A 22,177-nucleotide genomic window follows, 5' to 3' on the forward strand; every position below is an offset into this window, starting at 1 on the left:
ACGACTTACGAAACTTGTCGGGTTGTATTGTTTAGTTTAATAAAATCTAATTATCGTTAAGAAATATGTGATCTCCATATTGGAAGTTAAATGAATTTCCACTTTAATGTTAAAATATTAAAGTCAGCTGCATATTCCTGGACATATAATTCTTCAGTTACCCTCCGATAAAGATTCAGAACCGATGGATTATTATTAGCTCTATTAGGTGAAGGTAAGATGTATAAAACATCTTACGTTCAGTAAGATGTTTTATACATAAAAGTAAGATGTTTTATACATTTCTTCGCTCCAGCATTGCTGAAGCGAAGAAATCATGCGTTATTATTCTTTTTATTTGAATGATTATACCGAAATTTTCTGAGTTGAGAGGATAGTCAACAGGACACAGATGCCAAATTTAAAGAGTTAAAATCCAGTTAATTAAAACGTACTTTGAAAAAAAAAAAAATGCCAAAAACGATCCCTTCGGATAAAAAAAAAAAACGTTTTTCTTCTTTATATATCAACATCATTCAGTTGATTGTGACGCAGTTCGGAATATGGTAGTTTATAATATTTCTTAAGGACCATTGACAATTTCCTCACAGCTGGACCAAATTGGAGGTTGGTTATATAAAAGTGGTAGAAAAAGAAAATGTTGCAGCAGCTGTGATCTGTAGCAGCTGCTACAGATCATACTATTCAATCAATTTCGACTAACTCTTTGTCTACTGTCTTAACCACTTTCTTAGAGGAAACAGAACAGGATGCATTTTAAAAGAAAAAATTTACACTCTAAACAATTTCAGTGTTTAGAAAGGTTCAAAATTTAAATTCCGTTTTAAATTCGAATAAATGCAATAATAGCGGCAACATCATACCACGGATTCTAAAATAATATCGTTGAAATAGTCACTTTAAATTACAGGCACCACACCTGCTTCCTTAGTACTTAGCTCACTTTTTTATACATGAACTGTCTTTTATGAGATCACAATATTATAACGAAAATTATAATATCCTACGTAATGGTGGATCTGCGATTGTTCCTCCCTCTTGCAAAAATCGGTATTAATCCATTAGTAGTAAAACTAAAGAGCACCGAATGGTGATTTTTCCCCTCATTAGAGATTTCGGTATTTTGGTAACGTTTCCTATAGTTTTGGAAATTCATCACAGTGTTTTAGTAGATAAAGCCCTCAATAGCTAAATTGGTAACGCTGATGGGTCTGGGTTCGAATCCGAAGATGACGTATCCGATCGCATACTGAAGCGGAAGGTTTTCGGAAGGATTTTATTCGTTATCGAAACTAGAATTTTTCATCCTTGCAAATAGTCAAACCGTCCAAAAGAACATTTACAGAGAAAATAGTCCTATGAGCATGAGACTAACCACCAAATTCTTCTAAATTAATGTTATGGAAGCCAAGGATCATGGATCTTAGAGACTGGAAAAGACTAAAGGACTCTTGGCTTGAGATATCTTGGATCATAGATGCTTGGAAAAAGCAACTCGCATGTGTGTATGTGTGTGTGTGTGTGTGTGTGTGAGAGAGAGAGAGAGAGAGAGAGAGAGAGAGAGAGAGAAAGAGAGAAAGAGAGGGGAACTTTAAAAGCAGTAGAGAATTACCTAACTATCAATATTCTGTGTTTGGGTTTAGGGCGCGCCTGATTTAGATAATGTCAGATTTAGGGTATGCAAGATCCCCTGGTGCAAATAGTTCTTGTGGACTCGCTTCAGTTTAATTTCATTCGTTCAGTTTCTCAATCTTGTTCAATTTCTTAAAATTTTCTTAATCCAGCATTGGATTTAGGCTTACTTATTTGGGGCCATCGCGACATAAGGAGTCCTCTAATTAAATAGGAAATTCTGATTTTATTTTTCTATTGTATATTGGGTATCTTGGGTTTAACACAGATAAAGCCTCTGTATATTTTAAGCCCACCACTTGGTTTATTTTTATAGCCAATTGACATTTAGGTAGCTATGCGCCAAACCCTTATGAAGTGGTGAAGCTAATAAATGTTAACGAAAACGTGTTTGAGATCCCGGTACAGATAAGCTTGAACTACTTTTTTTTTTTAATCGAAACAACTTTACTCAACATTTTACTAAGTTGATGCTCAAAGATTTACACTACAGATTACACCGATTTCTACGATCATTCAGTAAAATAGTTGTCATTCCTCTACGATTTTATCCATTATATGATTAAAAAAGATAACTATATACTGAGAAAGCTTGAAATGGAGGTATAAAATGCTACCTGGTTGCCATCATTTTCGCTGTTATAATATTGCACAAATTTCAGAAGAATATACTTTCTCAGTCATTAAATCAGAGTTAGGAAAGAAGCCGCTTGTAAATTGTATCGATCTTCGTCTTTTCTCTGTACTTTGGCTCGCTTATTTGTATAAGAAAAGCAAATTATGAGAAATTAGTTATCAAAATCTCAACATTTTTCCATCAATGTGGAAAAATGTTGAGATATAATATATGGAATACATATTAAAATATGTGGATGATTTTCCTTTTTATTTAAAATTTTAAATTAAATCAGAATCATGCATGACATATACAAGGGATTCCATTTTTTTTTTTATTTGAGATTATCTACCAAAATTTCGCTTTAATTGAGGATATTAGGGACAAGGAGTTTGTGTATGATCTCTCTCTGATTCTTCTTTGTATGTGTCTAAATTATTTATTTATTACTGACTTCATCAGTTTCTTTCCGTAGTACATTCGAAAGGCATGGATTTCGGATCCATCACAAGCAACTCAACTTTTGTAGGTCTTTTCCATTAAAGGCTATTATTCGCTCTGAAGAATAGAAAGTTACTCTGATGCTAAACAAAATCCAATTTGAGGACATTTTTGCTTTGCCTAATTAATTATTCCGAAATTATTCTCTCGCATTCGATAGTAGAATAAATCCTGAGATTTTTCCAGTTGAAGCAGTGGTATGTAGCAAACACACGTCTTTATAAACGATAACCTGGAAACTATTGATTTATCTAAAGGGGGGGGTTCACAGTTATGCGATTAGTGGCAGACAAAGGATATCAAACAGAAACGCCTTTCTCAGTTTTTTTCCCCCTTTACATGATTTGTTAGTTTATTATTACATGACACCTCCAAGGAGTCCAAAGACTCACCGAGGCAGGGCACCTACTCTACAACTATTTTTCTCCACCAACTACAGCGAACCGCATATACACCAACGCCATCTACTGCCCACTACCACCACTAGTATTTTCACAGACAATCATAAACATCCATGTCCACAGCGGGATTCGAACGCGCAGCCTTTTGGCTGGAGAGCGGATACGCTAATCACTCGGCCAACCAGGCCGGCAATATATGTATTACAGTACCGCCTGATCTATTTCCAAACTGAATTTACTGTTTGCGCTGTACTCTCTTATACAATTTACATAATTTGAAGTATCTTTGCATCCTCTTTGTAGCATAATTGTTCTCTGATGTCTCCAATATCTTTTGTTCTGATTCCTCCCTTTCCCTAACCCTTAAATAACGTAGGTGGCATATATTTTATCAGATGTTTGCGTTACATCGTCATCTGCCAAGTTAGAAGTATACTGTGGTACTGTTAAGTATTTCGTTTTATTACTAGATATGTATCTCAGAATCAACAACAACAACAAAAAAAATGTGCTTGAAATGCGATGAGGTTATATGAAACCCACTTCTTTTATCCTAAAAAGGGTTTCGTCCATTTATTATCCCATATTTAACCTTCATAGAATGAGTAATATATTTGCCGAATTATAGATTATCACATCCCCCCCATCCTTTATTTATTTATTTTGTTGTTGCTGTTGTTCTTCGCCTTAAAGTAGTGCATTTCTCACCCAAATATGAAGTTTTAAAATATTATTCTTGAAACAGCCGCTATGAATTTCCCAGCCGCTCTAAGAAAAATTACGCTAAAACATCTGCAGAATATTTACATGTTAAAATTTAAATTGTGGTTGTAAATGTTATAATTTTTAATTTCGCCAATTAAAGAAATCGATTGATTGTCAAAGCAATTGTTCGTTTTCAGGTAAATTGTCGCTGTTGAGTATGAGGTATGTCCCTTTAATTAGTTACACAAATAAGGATAGATTTTTTTTCTAATAAAGAAGTTTATTTAAATTGTGTTGACATAAAATTGAATATCGAATTCGTATTGCATATCAGGAAGCTTCACTTATGTTGTGTCTAACTGAAGATTTTTGGTTTCGTGATTTAGGGTGTAAAATTAAAGGAATGCGGCGAGTTGCTAAGTAAGTCAACTTCGGTGCTCCTACAACATTTACGAACCGTTCTAGGGTTTAATTTCTTTCATCCAGCTGGAAATGTTTTTTTTTTTATTTGTTTGTTTTTTTAGTTGTGAACGACCAAAAGTTAGCCTAGTGGCTGTGCGCTTCGCAATCATATGCCTGGGGAAGGAATGTCCTAGGTTCGATTCCCGTCGGAGACGTGAGGAGTTGAATGATCTTCCTCAGCCACAGCCAAATTAGCCGGTCTTGGGCATGGACAGTAGGATTTTTTCACCCAGTTTATTCTGGGGTTTCCCCCCCCCGCGCGCGCGCAAAGCAGACAAACCGGCTCCGTGAACACACGCTTCGACAGGCGTGGGATATCACCGGAAATAAGGAGCAACCAACCTATTCCGTGTGATTATGGGTTACGGAAGCTTACGCAGTAAAATGTGTAGGCCTGCGCGAAAGCGTAACATACGATGACGAAAGACCAAAAGTCTGGTACGACTGGTGAAACTCTATTGTTGGCAATCCACACAGTGAGCAAATTTAGATGAAAACTTCAACAAATTGTTTAGAAAGGAGTTTCACCAAATACATTCTGATGACGAATTGAGTCTTAAATCAGCTGACAGTCTTAAAGGATTGTCTTGAAGAAAACGGTTAAGTGCTTTCAGTTCATCTCTTTTCGAAACATTTCATCGATAGATTCGTGCTCTTTTATAACCATAAAAGAGCACGAATCCAACAACGTCCTAACTGAAATGCTTTTGTCTGGCACCTTACAACTTGCTTGACTTTATAGGCCTGAGATCTTAATATCATATACCTGCAGTCGTCAGTTTACTTATATTTAAAACTAACTTCATGAGGTTATAGAAATATAAGCCGGAATGATAAAATATTTTGGTGAAAAGGTGTCTTGTGGTGTTTGCAGTTTAGTGTGGTGTAATGTGTCATTTATCAAAACAGGAGTAAACAGAACAGTATTTATTCCTGTTCTGATAAATGGCACATCACATAAGACAGAGTTAAACTGATGTTTTATATTCTTTTAGTTTTATTTATTTGATTTATGATATACAGTATATCGTTTCATTAAGTAATATTGTAAGCAAGTATAATTTGTTATTGCAAAATTATAGAGAACCGTCTCGCTTTTGTTTACTTGTTAGACCAATATTTAAAATATAAATATTTTGTACTCGTTTTTGTAGATTAATGTAGTATCGTATATGCTTCATCAGACAATGCCACTAATTAAATAAATTAGAACTTTTTATTTCCGGTCTTGATATGTGAACAAAAAAAAAAAAGAAGAAAAAACGCATATACGATAACAGTGCGACCACAAATGAGTTCTTAATGCAGAAACGTGTTAATATTCAAGATCATGTACTGAAATCCTTTCATAAAGGCCTAAGACTTTAAAAATGACGACATAACTTAGGCACACCGAGCTAAAATTGAATAATTGAATATAATAATTCTGGTTTAACATTTAGCTCGAATAAAAACTGACCATTCTGATATGACTCTATGAAGAGGATCCAAATAGTAGGTTTTTTTTAACATTAAGCTTAGTGGTGTCGTTAATGAGATTTTTGATTTATTGCTGATCGAGACAAATGGTAATCTTTAGTTTTTAGCAACTTATCTTTATTAATAATATTCGTAATAAACAAGAACTGAAAATCCTGTTTTCCTCCCTCAAAATTAAAGGGAGCCATAACACGAAAATTATATATGCACTTATTAGTTGTGTTTGTTCCTCTCCAAATGTGAAATTTTATTTGAACTGCCTCCTTCACAATTTTTTCGAAAACTTACCAATCTCTGAATCAAGAGGCAGAATTGATAATCCTACAGTATGTTAAAAACAAAAAGGTCATTGTTTGTATAATTCTATATTTAATGCTCTAATTATAAATTTCCAGTTTATTTATTTTGTGTTGAATTAATGCCTGTTTTGCTTATTAGAATTTTTTACATATTAAAACTCTTACATATTAAACAACATTAAGTTTTTTAATCATAATTTAATTAACAGAGGCTTAAAGTACAGTATAAATTAACATAGAAAACAGTAAGATACTTCTAAATATTTAAATATGCTGTGTCTTACCAAACGAATACTTTTCATTTTATTTTTTTAAGGTCACTAAAATCTTTTGAAATAGCTTTTTTTTTTTTTTTTGGCCTAATTTGTCATATGATGGACTGGATCAATTAAAACAGCCAGAATAAGAATTTCTTTTGCTTTCAATAAACAATACAACAGAATGATTAACAGTTTTGATATTGTGTGAAATTTTAGATATCATTCAGTTACTATTACGACGTTGGGCAAGTTTATTTTGGAATATTTTATGTACGATTCAAAGGACATCTCTGAACCACACATCTCCCATGCCGCGTTTCGAGATATGAACTACGGCATTGAGATAACGTCTGATACTCATGGAATGTTTTATATAGATCATCCCAAACAAGAGCACTTTATATTTTCAAAATTAATTTGAGCATCCATAATGCAGGAGTTGCCAACTTAAGCTTCAGCTGTATCAATTAATGGACAAGAATCGCTCTGGTCGGCTACTGCTCCTACACTGTAGAATTTTCCTCGTAATATGACATTAATTATAGAAACTGTTAAAGTTATTTAAATTATTAGGTTGGATTTAATTTTTGATGTTTTTATCGTTGAAGGAAATAATAAGGGTGTTCCCTTTCAAAATTTATGTTAATATTAATTTAATCCTTCCTCTTCATGTGTTCTTTAATTTTACCCATTTCGTATTATTTCTTTTATTCACCATTTTTTCTTTCGTATTGTGTTAGAAACGTCCTTGGATGGATTTGAAACAGTTCAGTGTTTGGTCTCTAGAAGCAGCATTTTTGGAATACGTAATCCTTAACCCATTCAGGGAGGTATAGCTATAACTCCTGCGAAGTGATAACTGTTTACAGGCGAGATTCATAAAAAATAAAATAATAAAAATTTAAAAAAATTAAAAACATAAGAAAAATTAATTTTGAAATGTAGAAATGATATGTTACAGTGAAACGGTGTTCGTTTAAGAAATTATTTCTAAAACACTCCACCATGTAAAGGATAAATTCAGAATCATGCTCCTTATCATAAGTATATATGTTTTTTTTTTTTTTTTGGTGTGTGTGTGTGGGGGGGGGGTAATACGAATTCTTTCTTATTCTGAGCTCGAGAGTAAGATATGTTAGAAAAAGTCTGGCATACCTGGTTCTAATTTCCTCATCGTTACCAAAATGAGATTGAGAACTTCATAGTTTTCAACCGTAAATGAAAATTATGTAGGCTCCTGTAGACATTCTAAAATGGCTTTGTAAAGTCGGGATGTTCCTCTAGTAGAAGAGCATAAAATATTCGCTCTGTATTATTATAATGAACGTGTTTGTATTTCATGTAATAGATTCTCTTTAACTTGGTTTAATTTAGGTTAAAGTACTTGCTTGTTTTAGTTTTCTGTAAGCTCCCATCGTGTGGAAAGTGTGTAGTAAATGTTTTCAACTTGTTTTATTCCGTGAAGAAAAAATAAAAAAAAACTATCCTGTAATAGTGAGGCATCCACTTAAAGACAAAGTATGTTTTACTGTCGCAGTTTTGTCCTCGTTTGTGAAGTTTGGTCGAACATTGTAACAAAAGTTGAACAGAAAGTAAGTTCCTGCTTCGTGTCTTCTACCCTACAGCCCGCCAGCTTCTGTTGACTTCCAAGGTACGCTTAGAAGGCTAGCGTAGTTTCCCAACCTGATTCGATTACCGTAATATCATTACCCCAATTAGTGGTTCGAGTCAACATGAAAGCAGGGACAAAGAAGTTGTGCAGACAACCCGGGTAGCCTGGTCCTTGGATTATTTGGCTGAAACCACGTGACTGTAGTGTGGCACAAGGTGGATAATCTAAGTTACATAGTAATGAACATAACTGAGGTTTAACATGTTCAAATGTGTGCTAGAATGATGGAATTGAACTTTCAGATACGTTCAAATTCATCATAAAGTCCCAACTGTGTGATTTAGGAAAAAATTACAAACAATAGGTGTCACATATTACATGTCACAGTGAGTATATGCGCGATTAAGTTCTGTATTCCTATTTGAAGTATTTTTGGAGAGTAAGTATGATACTTATTGTCCAAAAATACTTCAAAAACTAAATATAGATCAACGGGAAAGAGAGAGAGAGAGAGAGAGAGAGAGAGAGAGAGAGAGAGAGAGAGAGAGAGAGAGAGACGACCACCGGCAGGATGGAAAGACCAGTGAAGCCGGAACAGGAAAATGCCTAATCCTTGAAGAGAAGAAGAAAATTTTTCCTCATTTTCCTCATGAAGATTGATGATCTAGAGTGGCTGCTAATTATTTTCTTGTGAATTTCTATTTGAAATGCTTTAGATTTATTTAGATTTTTTACAGATTTTATTTTTTTAGAATATGATATGCAGTTGCAAATGTCATTTTCTCATTCGGATCATTTCATTTTAAACTACTCTCTCTCTCTCTCTCTCTCTCTCTCTCTCTCTCTCTCTCTCTCTCTCTTTGACTATTTTCATTGTTTATGATGGGACGTCGAATAAAGATTAACAAAAATATATCGGTTTTTTTCTTATAAGGGATCGCCTCTTAAAAAGTCTAGTTTAAAAAAAAATAACACGCAAGGCATTTGTATATGTTTAAAAAATTAACAACTGTTTTTCTGTTTATTTATTTATTTTAAATGAGGTCAGAATTCTCTATCATCAAATACGATTCTTACTTTTTTGCATGGACTCTATAATGTGCGACTCCGGTGATGATAAAATTTAAATATTTCCTTGCTAATGTTAGATTGTGAGGGTTACAATGAGATTGTCTGACCTATCTTCTTCTCCCTTAGAAGACTAGATCTCAGTCTACTGTTCAAAATTTTTAGAAAGGAGGGAGGAGTCCATTAAACATTGTGCATGCGCAAAATTCATTTACAATGCTTGAAAGAAATAATGAATGGTTATGTCATTCAACTTGTTCATAGTCAGCTGAGCTAGCTATGAACGGTATTTGATGGTTGGCAATTATTTCGATAGTTCATGGTTGATAGTTGTTTTGATAGTTCATAGCTCATAGTTGTTTTAGATTTACAGTTGAAGAAACTATGACCATGAGACAAGTTTGTAAATTTTTGGTTATGAAGTTTTGGCTCAACGAAAAATACTATGGCAAGCTGCAGCGTGTTATTGCAACCCATTTCAGCTTGTTATTTGAGTATACATATTACCAGACAGCAGGTCTGGTTGGTCAATTTAGTTAACGCATTCGCTTTTCAACCAAACAACAGGCTGTGGGTTCTAATTCCGACACGGGCATGGTATTTTGTGAATGGTTTTAGGTAGAAGGTGAATTTTATCTCCCGGTGCGGACCACCACTCCGCGTACTGTAGGCCTGAAGTTGCGTGAAAAAATTCCATGTTTGGTCTCTAGAGCACGTGGTTTCCGGACTATAGGCTAACAGCCTTTCTTTCGAAAATGGAATTTACATAAAAAAAGTGATCCTATAAAAATGATTTTTAGCTCTGGTTTCTGACTCATAACTGAAATAGCTAGCATATTTCTGAGGACTGATGAAAAAATTAATATTATTCTTTACATGTTCAATAACTTTTTCAGAGACAACTTGAAAAGTAAAGCCAGCACACTTTGATATAGAATCACCTGGTGCTGATTATTTAAACAGGTCTGCATAAAATAACAGTTTGATTTTCACAGAATGAGAAACTACAAAAGTTTCTCATTCATGTTTAATTACTAAGTATTGCTCTTTTAGAATCAACTCTCCTTCATTCCCCCCCCCCTTTTTTTTAAAGCTTTTGTACTGATTTAAAAGGGGAATGAGTTCACTAGAAATGAAAGACTGACTGATGTTTGATTACAGAAAATACAACGTTATTTGATACAGTTATCGAATTCTTGGGCTCATGATGCTGAGTTTTCTTACTCATTCTAAAATCAGCACAGTTTAGAAACCTCTCTTTGCCTAACCTCCCGATGCTAAATTAAGAAAATATTAACATTTCAATGAAGTTAAAGGACACACGACTGCTATCTGTCTTACTAGATAGCCCAAATTCTGTAATAAATGGCATTGCTGAAAATTGGAGGTATGATAATTTAATAAAGGTGTGACCATTTCTTTTGAAATAAGTTCATTATAAGAGAACATTCATATTTTAAAGTGCTACAGTTTATTACATAATCCAAGGAAAGGTGATTGTCATTACAAACATCAAACAACACTCACATAGTAGACTTCTATGCTAGTGCTATTTGTCACTCGATAAACATCCATGTGATATTCCACAAGGACTTTTCAACTGAAGGTGTTTGTCAGTCTCATACGGAGGTAGAAGGGTTTTATTCGCAAAACTCTTTTTCATTCCAAAACTAGCCAGATGAACAAATATGGCTAAATATCTCCGTTATAATTTGTTCATATCTTACATGTGGACGCCTCCATTATTTTGATTCGAAATGCCACCGAGTGCACTATTCGGTTTCTTTCAGTGTTTCGGAATTTTGGAAATATTTTAAATAATTTATTTATTTAGAATATTGGGACATGGACAGCACTCTCACCTTAAGCTAGTTACGTTGATGAAGTAGAGACCCTCTGTTATCCGAGTTAGGTTAACAGTTCTCTTGCTCAAAAACTAACTCAGAAAAAACAAATGTCCGTTCTTATCATCTTTCTCTTTAAAACTGAAGAGAGAGAGATTTATTTGCACCTTTATGTTATATTCACCTTCGAATGCTTTCATTTCATCACTTTTTGTATGATGTGAAACTCGTACAGTCCACTCACTCCCTATCGCGTAGGATCTCTCGCTTTCTGTTTTTGCTTCCACGTTCGTTTGAAACACGCTGATGTAATTTCGATACTCTCCTTGTTCACATCATCCAAGCGCACTCCAAACTCACTGTTTACTAACTGCTGCATTGCTTTATCCTATAGCTTCCTTATATCCTTTACTTTACATGAGTAATTACTCACTGTGAAAAAAAAAACGTATTCTAATAATAAGAGTAATTAATTCCTATATAAAAAAATAAAGATTCTGCTTGAATTATCCGTTTTACAACGTCTGTAATTAGCGGTTGTTGTAAGGGTAGTGGTTTGCCTGCCCGATTAGCCAACTGGATAACGTCTTCGCTTTCCGACCAAGGCTGTGTGGGTTTGAACCAGCATGGATATAAGTGAATGTCTTTAGATGAAAGATTAATAGCCTGTTAAGACTGCTAGCATCCTACTTATTGAAGCCTGTTTTATTGCTATAAGTTTCAGGGGAGGGGAGTTTGTCATTAAAACGTTTATTTTTTTTTTTTTGTTCTGTTCTCTTCAGAAAAGATTTGTTTGTTTGAACAATTTACGAAACACACACACACACACACACACACACACACATATATATATATATATATTTGAAGTTGCTTTACCAGTAACTTCAAACTGAAGTTTGAAGCTGCTACAAAATATTATCTAGAATAAAAATCTGTGAAGATTTCCCCTAATACTATTTCTTGATGTATTGTTGTTTGATGTATTCGAATCTTAAGAGGTGATCATATCAGGTAAGAGCTGTTTCTTTTTCTTTTCTTTTCTTTCAGGATTCATATCTCTCTAGTATAACATCGAAGTAAATGAATATATTAAAATCAACTTCTTAATACTATTTGACACTGAAAGTGTTTGGTGTTTGTTTGACACTTTCCGTATTAAATAGTATTATTCAGTCTGAGGTATCTCGCTGCATACGAATTATCTATCATTATGCCGAAGGCTAATTTTATGTCCTTTTTGTTGTATTTTGATGTATTTTTAACATCGCTATAACTGTGTATTTTAGTAGCATTTTAAAGAAAAACATTTCAATATACTTATAAAAATGACATCTTAGTTTTCTTTATTTGATTATTCTCTCTGACTCAAAATTTAAAAATAATAAACTTTCTTTTTACCAAAAGTAAATTTATCAAGTAGTCTTCTCCATACATAAAAAATTCAAAATTAAAATGTTCAGTATTTTCTAATAAACGGTATTGACATTTGACCTATATTCTGTTTTTGTTAGGTTTGGTTTCAAAATAGAAGAGCGAAATTTCGGAAACAGGAACGCTTAAATCAGCAAAAACAGGCGCAACAGAATAGTCAGAAGACTCCAAGTGGCGTCAGCACGACATCTAACAACACTGGTGTCACTACGACTGTTACAACTTCCACTACCAGTACAACAAACTCAGCCAACTGCAAGGATCACGGAAACGAGAATAAAATAAATTCTCTGATGCCTCCACCATCAGAAACCAAATCATTGAACGGTAAGTTTCTACTAAATAAAAGTATCAGATAATACATAAGTAATCTCTGATCAGTTAATGGATAAAAGAAACTGCTATCATTAACAATTAAAATACCGCAGATAATTCTTTTGTGTAACATCTGTGGTTTCTGTCTGCCTTTTCTGTTAAATAACTATTTTTCCATTTTATAACACAGGTTTAATCATGAAATCATAAAAAGGTACATGTATAGTATTATATAATAAAAGTCTACAGATTGGATTTCATTTACGAATTAAAAACTGTTTACAGTAAATGCTATCCAAAACTTCTCCAGTATTTTATTTATGAGAGAAATTTGCTGTGATATTCCGCTCTTGTAGTTATTGGCTTATCGGAAATGAGAAACGAGCATACAGACCACATGACCTATAGAAATGGCTGTATTTTAGTACCACTCATCTATATCCACTTTTAACTATAGTTCTGGCAGACTGCATGAGTAATTTTAGATGAACAAGAAAAGAATGATGCAACCACTAATTGCAAAGTCTGCATAACGTACTTTACGGAGCGAACATTTAAAAAAAAAAAAATTGATAGCACACTGAGGTTTAAAACAATTAAAGCAATTTGTAATACTGTTATGCTGTAATATTATTACGAAGACTGACACGAAAAGAAATTCTGAAAGGGAAAAAAAATGTTTGCTGCATTTGCTTTACTCGCTAGGGATTCAAGTATCGGGTCACGCGTGCCTACTGCTACATGTTTCGTGCAACTGCCATTAAAACCGCAAACTTCTAAAGAATCTCGAAAGATTGCAGTTTTCTAAATCATATAAATTTAATATGTACAGTGCACACTGTTTCCGAACGGATTTGTGTTTTTCAACAACCAGCCAGAAGCAAAAATAAAAGCAAGCAAACAAACAAACAAACAAAAAAAATCCCAAACAAAAAATCTTTACGTATTCCCTCACAAAAGGCTTAAAGAAGAGAAATGGAAAAGTAGATTTTCGAGAGATTACCGTTCATGGCCTTGAATCTTACACGCAGAACACGGTGGGTAGTTGCGATCCTTTGTGTTCACGCAACCCAACAGAATCTGAACTCATTACCCAAGTGGCTAAACGTTTTCGGAGCGGATTTCCGAGAAACGGTAGACAGAAATATTGAAGCCTGCCAGACACGATTCAATAACTCTTCGCGGTTAAGATTTTTTTTTTTTCTTCTTCACGAAAATGTGATTTATAACAACTGCAACCGAACTTACACTTGGCAAATGATCGGTAACATAAAAAGAGGAACAGGTGGTTTCATTGAAATATTTGGTATAACATTGTCTAGGCAGACCAATCGTAATATGATGAAATCTCTGCGGTATTTCGGAACTCATACCGGAACGAAAGACAATAAAATAGTCACCTTGAAAAATCCTGTATTTTTCTTTAAATTCACAAAGTTTGGAATGAAATAAAGGAAATTAAGAAATTATTACGAAATCATCGATTTATATAATTAATATAATGTTTATAAATTAAGAATAATCCATTCCATAGATTATATCGAGCCCTAGAAAGCTTGTTCATGTAATATATCTTTAACTGAATAAAATCTCTCCGTTTTTAATAAATAATTGACACATGCTAATTAAAAAAAAAAAAAATCGTTGATGCTTTGTCGTCTTGACCCTGGAAGTAGGAAGGTATACGGAAGTCGTGAAAACGAGAATGTATTAAGAAAATAAACGAGAACGTTTGCCATTTTGAGTACATATGCAAATTATGCTTTAAACTAGACAAATATGCCGTAGAAACATTCGAGATGTTTTCGGAGTGGAAACAACGACCAGAACGAAAACATTCGATTGGTTTTTCAAATTCAAAAGTGGACGTGGACTGATTGATGCTGAACGTTAAATACGTCCATCGACGAGCAAAATAAAGGAACATGCAGCGCTGATCACAAGAGAAGTATTCTATCAAAAGAAGCACATCACTTTCTGTGAGTTGGGAATCTCATCACTTATGGGTCATTTCGACAATGGTGCCGCTCGCGCGGTTGTTTCTCTGAGCAGGAATTTAATTATGACCGAAAATGGCAATCCGTTTGTTTTTCCCCAGATCTAGTAATCTCTCACTTTTTTTCCTGCTTTTCCAAAACTAAAGTCAACATTGAAGGGAAAAATTTAATGGACATCTTCGCAATTCAAAAACAAAAATAAAATACAATAAACCAATATGTAGGTTAAGAGAAATTCGAGGCAGTTTTGTTGTTGTTAGTGATGGTGATGATACGATCGTGTATTGCTAAAAAAGAGTATAGGAATGCCATTAGCAGAACTAGAGCAAGAAGTGTTTGCTCCTTTCCAAGAAATCGATGCCAAATGAGTGTGAATTTTGTCAGATAATAAAAAATCTCAAAATATCAGATAAAAATTAACGTTAAATATAATTTTTAATCTGTTTGTGAGCAGAATGATGAATCTCGCACATCATTTTTTATTCTTTCTGCACTGGATAAACATTCGACTGACACGGATGGCCTACTTGTATTATTCATCGCAGGTTTGCGATGAATAATGTAAGTAAGGGCTTAGCGCAAGGATAACAATAGACCTTCAATAAGAGATTCTTCACTAGTGTAAGAACTACTCTAAGGAGGAGCGCTTTATTGAACCACAGACAACAGTTTTGTAATTTAACAAGTATTGCAATAATTTCGATGCCATAAAAATTAGATCTAAACATAGCAACAAATAGTTCCTACTTTAATACTCTCATAGAGGAGGTGTCCAATGCCTTATAAATTTGACACCAAAATTTTGGACATTCGATTTCAGTGTCTAAAACCGAACCTCTACCAATGTATTTATGTATGTATGAGAACGGTCATGCTAGAAAATCACAATGCAAAGTTTGAATGTTTTTTTGCAGGTGCTTTTCTTATCCATAATATTATCTGGTCAGGCAGATAATTAAATGACTGCGAAGGTAGACGAGTAATGCTCTTGAAGGTATTTCAAGGAGAAACATGCTTTGCAACACATTTTGTTAATACTAGAAATTCTTATTTCATTGTTGCTGCCGTTATCTGTTCGGTGTATTACGACCATCGGTTATAATACACCTTGGCTCCAACTCTTATATGTGCATTCTTATGATATTCTACAAGTAACTGAGTATATCGTTAATGATGCAACTGGATGTTATGTAAATGATATAAACGTATTTCTTCATGTCTGTCTTCATGGAATAGTAGATTCCAGTGTTTTTTTGCTATTCATAGAAAATAAAGATATTATTTGCAATTTTATAGTCTAAATCAACCACTGCCAACTAATAATGACGCCCACTGTATTCCTACCCTCTAGCCCTATGGGTACATCAATTTGTTTTCCCGATGTTTCTCTGTATTTTTCGTATGCAAAACTTATGGTTGATTGTGGACTGACTGATTTGTGTGTATCATAGGAAAACAGTTATTGTAATAAATAGCTTTTCTCATAACAAAATGTGTTGCATTTTAAACATCTAACTCTTTTTTTTTTCTATTTTGAAATGATAAATGCAGGTCCCTTTTCTTTCATTCACCATCTGAATAAAAGAAAACGGGCTCTCCCGAGTACACATAAGTTGATCATGGCTAGTCGAAATAATTAATAATTGTATGTTTAATTATGTAATTTATGCCATCTGCAATAAGTTTGGTGAAGCAACTAAGGCCGTAAAATAAAACGTTAGTTGCCTTTACCGGTGGGTCCTATAATATCTTTCTCAGAATAGTTTCTTCATTTGGAGTGATCGTAAATGGTAAAGAAGAATATACAACTTTACAATACTTGAATAAAAAATCTAAATAACTGCTTAATCGGAAACATACCTGATAAAAAAAAATCATTACGCTTTTCTTTTCTTTTTTTTTTTTTTGCAAAAGTCATTCACAATTGTTCAAGTTTTTATTACATAAATATGGGCAATAAATGTTTATGCACAATGGGCAACACTCTTTTTTTTTATTTCTTTAAGATGTAATTAGCGTCATTTAAGTGTGACTAATAAAGAAACAAATGACTAATAAAGAAACTTTTTTTATCAAAGAAAACAGCACTTTTTATGGACAAGTGGTGCATCCTGAACGCTATTCTTATAGATTGGCCCACCATATATTATTTAATTTCATTCAAAACAGTAGTCAACTTCGAAAACTGGTTGAATATTATTCAAAATTAAGTGGATATTGAATACCACATTATTTCTTAGCCGAATAAGAAACTCAAGGATAGGAAGTCTAATCTAAGAGTTTCATGCCGAATATAGAAAACTATACAAAGTTCGGCGAGTCCAAGCGTAAGCCAACACCTGGTAGTGCAATGCTGGGGCAACTGGTAGTAAAGGTGGAATAAGCTCCGATCACTGTTCTTAGTATTTTCTCATAATGTAAAACACAGCTCCTAGGAGATGTATTATTGTTCTACATTATGAGAGAAGTTCACTACCCAGACCGGTTTCGACCTTTTTTTGAGGTCTCATCTCTTCACGTTGGCTCTTATTTTCAGTAATTGTATTTGTGCACCTTTTCGCCACCCGTACAGTAAAGATACAAACTCTGACTATTGAAACCTTTGTATTACATCTAGGTCTTCCTAATCAGTGATGAGACCTCAAAAAAGGTCGAAACCGGTCTGGGTAGTGTTTTACATTATGAGAAAATACTAAGAACAGTGATCGGAGCTTGTTCCACCTTTACTACCAGTTGCCCTAGCATTGCACTACCAGGTGTTGGCTTACGCTTGGACTCGCTGAACTTTGTATAGTTTTCTGTATTCGGCATGAAACTCTTAGATTAGATTTTCTATCTTTGAATTTCTTATTCGGCAGAAATAATGTGGTATTCAATATCCACTTAATTTTGAATAATTTTACTTCGCCGAAGTGAAGCCTGTTGGCTCTTATTTTCAATAACTGGTTAAATATTATCCGAACGTTTCCTTTCCTGTTACACCCAATGAACTTTGTACTTTTAACAAATGTTATTGCTCACATTATTTACTTTTTTTATATCTGTATTCTCGAAATTAAACCATTTTCCCATGACACTTCTGACTCTGATGGGTTCCTTTTCCTTCTCGTTATGTCAGAGCATGAAAATGCCTCCTTAATGGCAGTTGTGGGTAATTTCACACAGCATGAAAGCAAATGAAATGAGAATGCCAAAAAATATAGCCAGGTTACTGAACTTAAAAGAAAATGATCGTATTAATTACAAAAAAAAACCAACGCATTTTCTTTTCCTCCTTTCTGTATATCCCTTAAAAATATTTGTTCCACTAACCGCTATGGTTTTATTAATAATCGCTTCATTTTAAAATATTTTTTATTAAAAAAATAAGGTAATAATATGAAACACTTAAAACAGTGATATCTTAATCTTCACAATTTTCATTTGAAACAAACGTTAAAGATGGAAATTATATTACGATTAATGAGATTAATACATAAAAGCAGAGACATTTTTATTTCGAATGAAAGAATCGGAAACAAAAATAACCTTTCAAATAAAAATAAATTTCATTAAGGAGACTGATAATTCTTAAACAATGAGGAAAACAGACGTGCGACAAAAACGTTTTTTTTGCTTATTATATAATTTAAAATGAAATTAGTTTATTCTACAAATAAAAGAAATCAACTCTGTATCAAGTTAACGAAATATCGAAACAGCTTTCTATTTACAATGATCTCTCACGCCTAATTGATTATAAATAAATTTTGCCATATCTGTGGTATGACAGGGTATTGACATTGTCAAAGTTTAATTTGCATTTTTTTTTTTAGATTCTCAAAAGAAAAAAAAAAGCGTCTTCATCATTGCGAATGTTGCTTTTCGATCATTTTAAAACCACTAATCAGTTGCGCTTGATATTTGGCAATTTTTATTTGTTGAGAAAAGGAAAAAGTCTTATTTATCTGATTACTAATACAATTTATAAGGTTTGCGTACACAGAAACAATATTCTTGTTACAGAATGCATACGAGGAACCCAGACAGAGCAAAGCTTTTGTGAGTGTTTCGAAAAATCGATGGTCTTGGAAAGAAAGCACTTGCTGTGGGTCTGATTAACCGCCATATTGATGTGGGTTTCCTCCTTCAGGGTTGCTGAAATGCACGGCAGCAGCACCATAAGCCTCTCCCATAATCAATGAGCGCACCACCACAGCAGTGCTTGTGTCGCTTCCCAGCCTATGACAAGCTGTCATATCAGCTACCGTCACTAGCACCGCCAATATGTCATAGGTCACATTCTCCCATATTAAGCACGGAAGGGAGAATGAAGAGACTCCACTTTCCGAGCCTCTTGAATAAAGTAATGTCTTGTTTCGTGAATAGTTTTTTGAACTTTTTTTTCAACTTGGCACGTTTTTTCTCGTATTTTTTTTTCTTAAATAAACTGACAATGTTGTTGTTTTGTTACAGGGAAGGTGGTGGCCGCTGATTCTCCTTGCACCGGTAAGTGGAATGCATCTTGCCCAAGCCCATGTCCACAGCCAAAACCCCCCGTAGCTCCAGTGAGTCCTCACGTACTTCCGACGCCTCCTGCCTGCTCGACCGCCCCTTTCCCTGGCGTGTTAGGGGCAGTGCCTGTGTCCGCAGCCAGCTATCCCCTGAGCCCGACCGACAGCAAACCAGACATATCGTCGCACATCTTCTGAACGTTCCCTAACCAATCAGCTAGCAGCCTGCAGCCACCGTCAGGTCGTGGTCCCGAACAACCGCCACCGCCTCCGATCTCACATTGATGAAGGACGCCGAATGTACCGCTGTTCTCCGCTACAGCAGGGAGGATGTTGATTGGTTCAATTCCTGCGGGGCCTGCACGGCTTCCTTGTAAATAACGCTGCAAATGAAAGGTAACGCTCCCTCCTCGAGCGGGAAGACCACCCGAAGGTCAGACAAGCGTTCTAACTAAAGTTCTGAGCCAGAGGGGCCGTAAAAATGGGATTGCTGATTAGGTGTAGGCCAGAACTACTTGACAGTAGAGGCTTCGTGCAAAGTAATAACGCCCGCCACTCGGACTACGGACGCTATGTTTATGTAGCACGGTTCAATCAGCAGCTAGCCTGACATCACAGGATCACGCATTATGAAATCCCAAGAACACGCATCCTAAATTACCTACCCAGAACTGGATAAATCACCCGTGAACGTGCATGAACCTGCCAACCGCCCTCCCTTCCCCCCCTTGCTCGTTGCTGCTGATGATGGTAGAAACAGTTCGTGCATTGCTGACCCCAAGGACCTGACTGATTTCGCACTCATTCTATCATGTTCCTCTCTCTATCTCACTCTCTCTCTCTTCTTCAAGCTATTCTGAGGAAACTGTCACGCGCATCCAGGCATCTCTGTTTACCTTACGAAAAGCAACAAGTGTGTTTCGATAATTCTACTTAAAAATATGGCAGGTTTTTAAAATGAAATATTTAAGCGTTTAAAAAAATATAAGTAACACATTTGAGTGCCATTTTCAGCAGGTTTTAGTTTGTAATTTATTTCATCACATGCATAACAGCATTATTTGCTTTTGTGCATACTCTCGCTGCGTCTGCGTCTCATTGTTTTGATGGGATGCAGCAGCATGCGGAGTTTTATTCTATTAAAAAAAAAGATTAAGGAGAACTTTGGTTATAATTCCATTGTCAGTTTATGAAATTGCAATGACGATTTCCAGTATTTCTTCCAAATAATGTCATTCCTCTGTCCTAGTAATCGAGTATACCGTAGACCAGAGATGCGCAAACTTTTCAGGTCGCTTCTGTTTGGTTTCGTCCCTCTTTCTACCCCATCTCCCATATCTGAATATGCAGTCCGGACTGCATATTCAGATAAATCAGTATTATAAAAGATGACAGGAGTGTTTTTGAAATTCTAAAACTCCGCTATTTCAAGAAATGCATATAGCAAATAAATTTTCTGCATACCCTCTTTCTCTGGTTGCGTCCCGCTTAGTTTGCGCACCTCTGCCGTAGACGATGGATTTTTGGATTTAATTTGTGTTTTGTGTGTTGTCGGATAGAGCAATAAACTAGAAAACATGTCGTTGTTGAATTGATCTCTGTTACATAGCGAAATCAATTGTCATAACATGAATGTAATTGAATTTCACTACCACAGTAACCACACGTTTGTGGATAAGGAGAAATAAGAAGTGGTGTGCTGTCTCATCAACCCCAACACGGCTGTATATGAGTCTTTTGGTTTAATTGAAAAACCCACCATGAATCTCTTTATAAATATATGTTACAAACTTGTTCAAGTTCGCTTAGTTTGTGATAAGTCGAACGAGTCTTTACTTTCTTTAGAGATTCCCCCCCACCCACCCCGACACTAATAATAAAAAGTAAATAATAAACCTAAATAAAAAAATAACAAATAATATTCCTGAAATGAAATGTTTGAAAAGTAACTGATTTTTAATTGTTAATTTTTTTGTGATTTTGGTCGGAGTCGAGAAAAAAATTCTATTAATAGTCTGTTTACAAATTCACTATTATTTATTCTTTATTATCCTTACACTTCAGCGCAGTTTCAGAAATTATCATGGAGGTCCATGCATTAACTTCATCTAATTGCGTCTAATTTTATCTGTTAATTGCGTATCTCACCACACATATTTTTGCCTACTTTGCGGAGGGGAAAAAAAGTGTCTCTAGGAGGAAACAACTTACAATCCTCGAATGAGACCTGGCTAATCCACCCCCAGTTAATTAAGCTGTATATTCGTCACATTATAAGATTCTAGCCCTGGTCTTTCCAACCAAAGAACAGTTAAGGCATAACGATTTTCAGATTGCTTCTTTTAAAGAAATGTAAATGCTAACTATTAATGAGCTTGATTTCTCTCGAGAAATGTACATTTATGACAGTAATCAATCGGTATGCATATACGTAGACAGCGTGGCTTCCTTCCAGACTTACATGAATAAATTTGAAATTTATTGCTGTGGTATTTATTCATTATCCAGAAAATCTGATTCAGATGTTTCTGGAAATGCAATCTGAGCTTCATTAAGCAGCATATGTTTTCAATATGCTAAACATTCAATAATCTTAGAAGCAACAACAAAAATAAAGCAATAAAAAAGCTGCAAAAAGAATCGTTCAAGAAAAGTGTAAATTCTAGTGCGTGTGTTTTTTTTTTTAAATAAAAGATTATTTTACTCTTTTAAATAAAAAAAGTCGTCTTTCTCATGCAAGCAGTACAGACTCGAACCTTCATCCATTGGTAAAGCAAAGAGAAAAGAAAAATTGCTAAGGCTGCTAAACAATCGCTGCTACAAAAAGTACTTCCCTCCCAATGACTGGAGACATCATTCGCGTATAGTAGACTATAGGTTCTATTAGAAATACTTTTAATGATGTAAAACTCTGCAAATATTTTGGCCATTAATACACAGTTATTGTTAACTTGTAGTATTTTCATAATCTTATATATATTAGTTTTACTTCTGCGCTGTCTTTATGAATTTTTTTATTCAGAATATGAGCATATGCTATATTATGTTGATGATATTCGTCT

The 22,177-nt window shown here is 34.6% G+C and overlaps 1 protein-coding gene across 7 annotated transcripts in view; it reads left to right on the top strand.

The window, feature by feature from the left end:
- The window catches only part of LOC150104704 (uncharacterized), a 352,800-nt gene extending 332,104 nt beyond the window's left edge, over window positions 1-20,696 (top strand). For all 7 annotated transcript variants that reach the window (XM_090395291.1, XM_090395292.1, XM_090395289.1 and 4 more), the window contains 2 exons: window positions 12,391-12,637; window positions 19,078-20,696. In XM_090395291.1, the coding sequence (XP_090251417.1) occupies window positions 12,391-12,637; window positions 19,078-19,313 (483 nt within the window). In that variant the 3' untranslated portion in view covers window positions 19,314-20,696. The remainder of the gene's footprint in view (window positions 1-12,390; window positions 12,638-19,077) is intronic.
- The last annotated feature ends 1,481 nt before the right edge of the window (window positions 20,697-22,177 follow it).

This window comes from Typopeltis vanoorti, chromosome 7 (assembly GCF_054136105.1).
Source record: "Typopeltis vanoorti isolate ZY-2024b chromosome 7, IOZ_Tvanoo_1.0, whole genome shotgun sequence".
Classification (NCBI taxonomy): domain Eukaryota; kingdom Metazoa; phylum Arthropoda; class Arachnida; order Uropygi; family Thelyphonidae; genus Typopeltis; species Typopeltis vanoorti.